This window comes from Terrapene carolina, unplaced genomic scaffold, assembly GCF_002925995.2.
Source record: "Terrapene carolina triunguis isolate 2854851 unplaced genomic scaffold, T_m_triunguis-2.0 Scaffold236, whole genome shotgun sequence".
Classification (NCBI taxonomy): domain Eukaryota; kingdom Metazoa; phylum Chordata; order Testudines; family Emydidae; genus Terrapene; species Terrapene triunguis.
In genome coordinates this window covers 13,465,292-13,474,827 of record NW_020664587.1, presented here as the reverse complement: position 1 = coordinate 13,474,827, position 9,536 = coordinate 13,465,292, and the positions used below count along the sequence as shown (strand labels likewise).

At 60.0% G+C, this 9,536-nt stretch overlaps 1 protein-coding gene across 1 annotated transcript in view; it reads left to right on the top strand.

The window, feature by feature from the left end:
* KCNQ4 (potassium voltage-gated channel subfamily Q member 4) overlaps nt 1–5,139 on the top strand; it is a 74,209-nt gene extending 69,070 nt beyond the window's left edge. Inside the window, exons 13-14 of the mRNA XM_026657103.2 lie at nt 736–868; nt 1,655–5,139. Of these exons, the coding sequence (XP_026512888.1) occupies nt 736–868; nt 1,655–1,873 (352 nt within the window). The 3' untranslated portion in view covers nt 1,874–5,139. The remainder of the gene's footprint in view (nt 1–735; nt 869–1,654) is intronic.
* The last annotated feature ends 4,397 nt before the right edge of the window (nt 5,140–9,536 follow it).

Sequence of the window (9,536 nt, the reverse complement as noted above, 5' to 3'; positions counted from 1 at the left end):
CAGACACCCCTAAACCCAGACACTGACCCCCTTGTATCCCTAAACCCAGACACTGACCCCCTAAACCCTGACAGTGACGCCCTTGCACCCCTAAACCCAGCACAGACACCCCTAAACCCAGACACTGACCCCCTAAACCCTGACATTGATCCCTTTGCACCCCTAAACCCAACACGGACACCCCTAAACCCTGACAGTGACCCCTTCTGCCCTAAACCCAACACGGACACCCCTAAACCCTGACATTGACCCCCCTTGTACCCCTAAACACTGATACCCCAAAACCCAATACTGCCCTCCCCTTCCACCCTGAGCCCCTACTCTGACCCCCCTTCTGCCAACAAACCCCTACACTGATACCCCTTCTACCCCTAAAACCCCAACCCCCCCACCCCAAAAAAAGGATAAAATCAAAACCAAACCCTCTGCGTCAAGCAGAATTTTGACCCTGAAAAGGGAGACGTGCAGAGACTCCAGGGAGCCCACATAGGCTTCCCTATTGATTTTGCTTGAAATGATTTGTTTGGCCCTCGGGCTGAAAAGGTGGGTTCCCCCCAACCTGTAGTGACAGTGACCAGGAGGCCAGGTGGCCCAGACCCTCCAAGGTATGTAAAGGCCAAACTCCCATTGATTGCTGGGCCTTACGTCTCAGGGCCTGATTCTCGCTGGCAATAAGGCCCTTGAGCTTCTGCTCCCCCCCCATTCCGCCCCTCCGTCCTTTCTTCTCGCCCACAGCGTGGACCAGATCGTGGGAAGAGGAGCCATCACTGTCGATAAGAAGACCCGGGAGAAGGGAGAAAAGTCCCTGGAGGCCGACCTGGTGGACGAGCTCAGCATGATGGGCCGAGTGGTCAAAGTGGAGAAACAAGTAAGGCTGAAGTCAGGGGGGGGCGTGTGCAGCACCGTGCACGCACCCGAACATGCGGCCCGGCCCCTACGCTTGCTATGCCTGTATGCGTGTGTGTCAGCCGGAGAGAAACCGGCTGGCTGCCTGTCTGGCCATCCACATCCTGGGGTTGTTACGGTTGAAAGAGAAGCTAGACCATAGGTCACGTTACTTTCTTTTTCTTTAGCCGTCTAGTGGTAAGAGCAGAGGGGCTGGGAGCCAGGATTCCTGGGTGCTATCTCCAGCTCTAGGAGGGGAGTGTTCTCTAGTGGTTAGAGCAGGGGGGGCTGGGAGCCTGGACTCCTGGGTTCTATGCCCAGCTCAGGGAGGGGAGTGGGGGGTCCAATGGACAGAGGAGAGGACTGGGAGTTGGGACTCCTGGGGCAGACAGGCAGCTTCTTCATAGAAGTTGCTCACATGGAGCAAAACCCTCAGGTCCTGTTCCTGTGTCACAGACTCACCAGGTGACCCTGGGAGAGTCACTTAATCTCTCTGTTTACCCAGCTATGAAATGGGCCCCACCTCTACCTACACAGGTTCAGTTCATCATGTTAGTAAAATGCTTTCACATGTGACTTGACCGGGATTTGGACCCAAACTGGCTAGAAGTGAACGGCTACTGCGCCCTCCAGCCCCCTCTTCTGCCTCACCATGCAACCTGCTCCCCCCTTAATCTGGGGAGCCCCTGCTTCCCCATATGCTGAATCCCCATTCCGATTACACCAGGCTTGGCTCAATCCTCCTCCTCTTCTTCCCCGTCCCCTCCAGGTGCAATCCATAGAGCACAAGCTGGACTTGTTACTGGGCCTCTATTCCCAGTGCCTGCGGAAAGGCTCCACGAACTCCTTTGCCCTGGCCGGCATGCAGATCCCCAGCTTTGACCCGGACATCACCTCCGACTACCACAGCCCCGTAGAGCACGAGGACATCTCAGTGTCCGCGCAGACCTTAAACATCTCCAGGTCGGCCAGCACCAACATGGACTGAGAGGGGTTCCCAGCACAGGTGGGGCGGTCCCGGGGGAGAGCTGGGGGGACCGGTCGTGAGCCTGGTGGCGAACATTCTTGTAGACAGACACACTGATAGCTAGCAGGCAAGAAGACCGACCCGTGAACCCGGCCAGGTTCTGGGCTGGGGACCACGCGGCCTCGTCTAACACGTCCTGATGCACTATGAGCCTCACCTTGATTTTACTTGAACAAGTCTTCCTTCTGACTGTGCACAAGCAGGAACTATTAATCAACTAGTATTCAGCACCTGGGAGCCAGCTGGGGCCGGGACCCCGGGGGATGCAGCAGTGAGAGTTTCTTAAAGCGTTAAACCTACAAAACCGACGAGAGAAACGCCTGGTATCTAAGAAGCTCTTTTATTTATAGGATCAGCCTCTCTAGACTTTGTCCTCTGCAGGCAGTCTTCTCTGCGGAGGAAATCCCCCTCTCCGGGCACATCCCTGGTTGGGGTGGCGCTGCCCCAGGGCAGCGGGAGGGCGAGTTGGCCAGGGATGCAACGGGCCAGCGCGCCTTGTCACTCGGTCTTTCTTCTGGGCGCCTCTCCGGGAACCGTCCTCGGAATGAGCTTTGACACAGGGTATGGAATGACAGAGAGCTTCTGAACTCCAAGGTTGGCGGTTCTGATCTCTTCACCCTGCGGCTCTACACCATTGCCCCTCCAGGGAGGCAGAGCAGGGTTCTTACTAACAGCTATGCAAGGCTAGATAACCCTTTACTGTCCAGTGCTAAACAAGGGGCACTGTGACTCGATTGAATGTGGTTTCTTGCGGACCTAGGAAAGAGTTGGGGAATGGCCGGGGGGAGTTTCCTGTCTCCCAGCGAGCAGGGGGCTCCGATTCCAGCAGCCGTGACTGTGACTCAGTAAGCACAGCGGAACCGTCTGCACGGCTGCGTTTCAATATGTAACCTTCGATCCCGACGGGCGGGGCGGATGAGTGGCCCGTCGGCCTAGGCAATAGCTGTTTACCCCACGCCCCTGGGGCCGGATCCGGGGCTGCTCGAGTCAGTGGGGTTTCACGGGGCAAACACTGCTCCTTTGGAGCCTGGTGGACAGACTCGGACGAACTTTGGATCAGGCCCTTGACTTGAAAGGGGGTAACTGGCCCATTGGACCAAATGCAGCCCTGTTGCACGAGTCCGTGGAGTTAACAGCAGGCCTGGATCTGGTCCATTGCACGTGGCTGTTGGGGGGTGGGGGTGGGGGGTGCATACGTGGGTGTGGGCACAGCCAGGAGGAGGGTAAGGATGCTGTAGCTTAGCGTTAGCTCTTCCTCCCCCCACCATGTCTAGTCTGCCCAGCTCAGGCGGCCCAGCTTGCCCGCTGTGGCTTCCGTACATCTCCTAGTGGCACGAGAGGCACTGGTAGCTTAGGGTACCTGATATCTCCAGACCTCGTTTTCCCAGAGGTGGTTCCCCAACTGGATGGCTTCTCTCCCCTGCCCCCTTCTCCAGCCTCACCCGTCAGAGCTGGGCACAGGGCTTCACTTGGGTACCTGCTGTCCTTAGTCACCCAGCTCGAGTGCGTCTCAGCTTTACCCATAAATCCTGCCCTCCCCCCCATTGATAGCCCATTCATTTCAAACCCTGGGCCCCGATCCCCCGTGGGCGCCGTAAGGGAGTTCACTGCAGGATGGGGGCCTTAGCCCCCACTCTGGCTCCCCAAAGAGCCCTGATTTCCCTTGCACGTCCTCTGTGGTCAGGACTATTCAGTATCCGTTGGAGCTGTCTGGGTCAGATCTGGACTCAGAACCCCTTCCCCGGCCTGTTTCCTGGTGGGGCTGCGACTGAAATCCAACAGGAACGGTCGCTGGCATAAGAGGGATATTTTTGGCCCAAGGTGGCCAAAGCCCTGAGATTTCAGTGGCGTCAAATCCATCTTGGAACGGATTTGGCTTTGACCCCGGAGCCCTCTTCCCAAGCTGAACACCACCGTTTCCCCACATCTGTTGGTGCTCCCGAGAGGGTGGGTGGGGGATAGACCTCCCCTAACGCAGGATCTCTGCCTGGAAGGAGAGGTGGGATGTGTTTCTTGTGCCTGCACGTTACCCCTCCTATGCAGTTAAATGTCTTCCAGGGTCACCGTGCGCGCTCTGTCCCCCTGCCCCTCGGTCCGAGGCAAACCCCTGCAGAGCCGGGCAGCGCTGCCCAGTCCCGCAGTTAAGTTGCATCCGGCACCAGCCTTCCGGGGTGGCCAAGAGCAGCTCTTGAATTTCAACATGAAGGGTTGGCATCCTACCTCCCCCCCCCAGCTGGAGAGGGATGTGGGGAGGGGCGGGGAGGCTGCCGAGGGCCAGCTCTGTCCTGCAAGGAGGCTAGTACAAGGGGTGGCTCTTGGGAATGGCTGGGCAATTGTCCAGCCTGCAAGTGCTCAGCAGAGAACCTGGCTCTGGAACGTGCTCTCCCACGCATGCGTGCTGCTGTGCCATTCCCTGGCAGAGCGGGGGCCTCGCCGGCCCCTGGCCCCACCAATGCCTCCTTTCACCACCCTTGGGGGCTCCCTGACCTTCTTGAGATGGTGGGGGTGTAGGTCAGGTCAAAAGGACCTCCCTCTCCCTTCACCCGCCCCAGCAGGTATCTAAAGGGGTGGGGGGGACGTGAGTACAGTTTAACCTGCCCCTCCCTTCCAGCTCCCAGCCAACTCCTCGGATTGACCGGCGGCGGGGTGGGAGAGGCGCCTGCTGTAGGGCCGTGCACTGGAGCTAGGGCATGGGGGGCAGCCTCCCCGTTCAGCTGCGTCCTGCTTGCATTCCATGCCTAGGTAGTGCATGCCGCCCACCCCCGCGGAGACCCCTGCCCGGAGCCGGTCTCATCCCAACCTGCTTGCATGCTCCAGCATTGTCTTGACTTGTGCACCGAGACCCTCCGCCCCGGGCCCCTGCCCCGAGCATGGCACCCATCGCGCTGCGGCGGGGGAGGTCAGCCGCCGGCCCCCTCTCCGGGGCAGACATGTCTCGTGTCTGTACAGGATGGGGATGCGGTCGGGGTTGGGGTTGGGGGGGCCAAGACTTCGGCCAAAGGAGAAGAAGTAGGAAACCCCTCCAGGTGATTCCCAGCGACCCTTGTTTCCGAGACGAAGATAGTTACCTCACTTTACTAACTTATTAACTTATTTGTTTCATTAAAGTTTTACGTAGACGGCTGCTTGCCTGCCTCCTTCTTCCTCTTCGATCCCTCCACAGGCGGCCCCGGACCGTAAGGGACCTGGGGTGGACTCGCCTCAGTCGCTTCTTCATTGCCCCAGTAGGTGGCGCCCCAGACCCACGCCAGAGTCACTGCGGCCGTGTACTGCTTTTGGACAGAGTGATGCTAGTGGAGCCACCCTGGAGGGCAACATTTCGGGGTCCCAGGCCAGCTCCACCCCGCCCCCGCAGGGTATCGGTCATCAGCTCAAGGGAAGTCCCAGGTAGCCTGAGCCGGCGGAGAATCAGGCCCCCGGTCTTGAGCTACTCCCAGCCCCCATCACCATGGTAGGCATTGTATTTATTAGATGATAGCCCCTTCCGCCTGGGGCGCTGAAAGCCCTTTGCCGACGCTGATTTAACCACCCAAGCCCCTCCCCTGTGGGGCATCAGTCCCCTGAGCTACAGATGGGGAAACTGAGGCACAGAGAGTCACTCACCCAACGTCACACGAGAAAGCGGTAGAATAGAGCCCAGCAGTCCTGACTCCTCAGCCGCTGCTCTAACCCCTAACTATTACCTTCCTCTGCCCTAGAGCTGGTTATGGAACCCAGGAGTCCTGCTCTGGTAGGCCACTCTCTCTCCCTAGGGGTGGAGCACCCGGTGGCACAGTTGAGGGGTCAGCCGGGCGCGCCGTCAGGGTGTTTCTAGCACTGGCAGGGGAGAGGAGACATGGAGCCAGCGACGCCCGCAGGGGGGACACTCACCATTGCCGGGATTGGGACACCGTCGCCGTTGGCTCTGTGGTAGGGGGGCAGTGCCCAGCTGAGGAGCTGGTGGCGTAACTCGGAGCTGCTCGGGCTTGTTTGACAAGCCCCTGCCCTGCCAGAAGCCCAGAAGCACGGCCCCCTGGTGCAGGCACGGAGGGCTCCAAACCCATCCCCCGGGGCTCGCAGGCGTCTGAGCTACTAGCCACAAGCGAGCTGCGCTGGGCCGAGGAATCTCAAGAATGTGAATCCCCCCCCCAGGAGGCCAGGTGCAAAGGCACCTGGACCAATTCTCCCCACCTCATCCCCGCCACCTCCTGCTATCAGCAGCTTCCCAGCCTCCCCTGCTGCAGCCACTGGGCACTTGGCATTCCCCGGCTGCCCGAGGGCGCCGTCTGGTCCCAGCAGGAGCGCGCTGTGTCTCAAGTAGGCGGCTCGCCCCCACGCCACCTCTTCTCTGGCTTGCCCTGGCACGTAACGAGAGCCCCTGGGAGCAATGCCCCAGCTTGCCTGGCGCTGCTCAGCGGGGGTCAGGGACACGCATCCCGCCGGAGAGGGTGTTGCACAAGTACCAGGCTGGCCTGTGTCACGCACAGCGTGTTCAGCCCCCGGGGGCTGCCTTTCCTCGGGCCGCTGGCAAGTTCGATTGGCTCATCAGGTCTTTGGGGAGCAGCCAGCGAAGGCTTGGGGTCCGTGCCCACTGGGAGAGTGAGCCCACGAGCAGGGCAGGCTGAGGAGAGCGTGAGCCTGCTGCAGGCTGGGGCCGAATCGCTGGCTTGTGTTCAGAGAGGGAGTGGAGGATCCTTGGGAACTGGGGTCAGGGAAGGAGCAGGAGACCGCACAAGTTGCTCCCCTCCGAGCACAACACCGCACGACGGACCCAGCATCAGGGCCCTGCGCAACGTCCCATGTGCAACGCTCCGCCATGCGAGTGAGCAGTGCACACCACAGTGAGGTGGAATCCCGCAGCTCCCTGTTGGGCCATGCAACACCCAGCAACACCGCACCGAGCAACGCAATATTACTCAATGTAACACCCAGCAACACCCCACTGTGCGACTCAATGCAACACCCAGCAACACCACACTGAGCAACACAATGCTATGCAATGCAACACCCCACTGTGCGACTCAATGCTACGCAATGCAACACCCAGCAACACCGCACTGAGCAATGCAATGCTACACAATGCAACACCCCACTGTGCGACTCAATGCTACACAATGTAACACCCAGCAACACCCCACTGTGCAACACAATGCTTCGCAATACAACACCCAGCAACACCTAACTGCGTGACTCAATGCTACACAATGTAACACCCAGCAACACCGCACTGAGCAACGCCATGTGACACAGTGTAACTGTGTGTGACGCAGCGTGCATGGTGCTGTGTACAGCCCATTGGCACCATGCAGCAAAATGGTGCGATCCTGGTACAGCTTTACAAACAGGACGTACCTCCCGCTTGTGTTCTCCCTCCCTCCTGCATGGTGCCTGGCCGTCCCAGAGCCGGCTGCTGGCGAGGGGGATAGCGCCCTGGGGCAAAGGGGTGGGCAGACAAGCTGAGTGGCTCTGCTGCATGTCCAGACTGGCGACCGGCAGCATGGCCCCACCACAGGGCCCCGGACCAGCCAGGATCAATCAGCCGGGGTAGGGCCCGTTGTTCTTAGCATGGAGGCTTGGAAGCTCCTTTCCAGGTGTGCTCAGGCTCCCAGCTCATCCCCTCCCTCCTGCCTTCCCAAGGGGCTCATTCAGGCAGGTGGAGGTGGAATCCCCCCACCAAACAATGGAGAGCAGCAGCGCTGCTGCTGCTGCACAGGAATGGAGCCGGACGCATGCAGGGATGGGTGTGATGGGGGCTCCACCCGCAGGTCTGGACAATCAGCCCAGAGCTTAACGCAGGGCAGAAGGCTCCGCACGGCTGATCAGGGCCCGCATGAATTGTTTGCCCCATCGGTTGCGTGGGAGAAACACCTGCTTCTCGCACCGCACAGGCCTCCCTCGCAGCCCCCGTCCCAGGTGCACACCCCCAGGACTGTCGTAGAGGGCCGAGCCACCAGCTCCTGCCAACCAGGCGCTTTGCTTGGACAGCTGCACAGAAGCCCAGATCCGCCCCGCCCCCATGGGAGTTAGGCACTGAAATACCTTTGAGCATCTGGGCCAGAGGTACTGCAAATTCCTTACCCCGCCCCGCTCCCTCTCCCAGCCTCCTCCTAGCTTGCACCACCGCCTGTCAAACCCAAGGGCAGGCGGACGCTCTGGGGGTAGACATCCTTTTCCTTTGGTTCATCCAAAGCCCCTGCTTGGCTCGCAAAGGGGAACCAGTCCCAGGTCAATACCCTGCCCGCCCTGTCCTTGGCCGTGTGTCTAGCCAGCTAATATGTTCCCCGCTTGTTTAGGAACGAGTCTGCCACATGCCAAGTCCTTCACATTCCAACAATGTTCTTTCCTGCACTTGCTAAACTATTCCGCCTCCATCCCCCACAGTCCACGGATCTGCCTGGCAGGGACAAGAGCCGCCTTTGACGAGCCCGCTGGGGCCGTGAACTTTTGCCGGGGCTCCGGGAAGAGGCCGGGGTTGTTTTCCAGCAGCGCTCAACAAATCTGCGGGATTCCCCCAGTGCTGCTGGAACAGCTGGCCAAGAGCACTAGGTGCCTGGGCCTTTGGGGACGCCCTCCTGCCGCACCCCAGCCAGGACCGCAGGGGCCAGAGCGAGAGACACACCCCTCCGGCCCACTTGGCTGGAGCCAAGCCCGCTGCGGAGCCAGAGCTTTGAAGGTGGAGCCAGGGGCAATCAAGTACCAAACCCTGCCGATCGGTCGCTTTTCTGCTCATTGTAAGCGGCCCAGTCTGAAAAATAACGGAGTCGGGAGGCTGAATTCAACTACAGGAGCAGGGCAGTTCAGGCTCTTTCCCCCACAGCACCCCCAGGAGGATGCGGTGTGGTATTGCACCCAACCTGCTGAATATGGCCAGAGAGCTGGGGTGCTAGATGCTCCCGCGAGCCGAGTCACCTTGTCGTGGGGCTCACCTGCATGTGGCCGCCCTCTGGGGGGAGGTGGGGAGAGACTGGGCAAGTAAATTGTCCCTAGGGGATAAACTCCAAGGGGCACGACCTGTAATATTCCCTCTAGATCCGGGACCAGGACTTTGGAGCAGCCAGCTGGGGGGGGGCTGCCTGAGACCTCCACCCCAGATTTGATAGGAAGCGCAAGGCATGCTGGGATGGGAGTTTAGCCAGGGCTGGTCAGAGCCATGCTGTGCAGGTGTGATCAATAAAGCGCCTCCCTCCATGTGGCCCTGTCTCCTCTCCGTGCCTTGCTTGAAGGGGACCGTATCTGACATGCCCAAGGCCCAAACGACACACCCAGGCTGAGGACCCGGCCGGCGCCCCGCTGGGCATTTTTCAGACCCCTCCCAAGGTAGGTGGCGAGTTGCTTCCCCACCAGAGCGGGTGGCCATGCTGCCCTCACACACAGTGGCTGGCCTGGGGTCTGGAGCTTGTGGAGTGCTGGGAATCCGGGATGGTCTGGCTCAGCTCCCGTCCTGGGGCTTCTGGACCACGCCAGGGGAGCCGACCCCGCACAAGGCTGCAAAAGGATGAGGTGGAAGCAGAGATGGCAAGCAGTGCACAGGAGACGGCGCATTGGAGAGGCAAGTCCGGGTGATTTTGGAAGAGGACAAAGCCTTTCCCCCTGCCCTCCTCCCCATGAGAGCTTTGCAGGCCACTGTCTCAAGCCATTTCCAAGA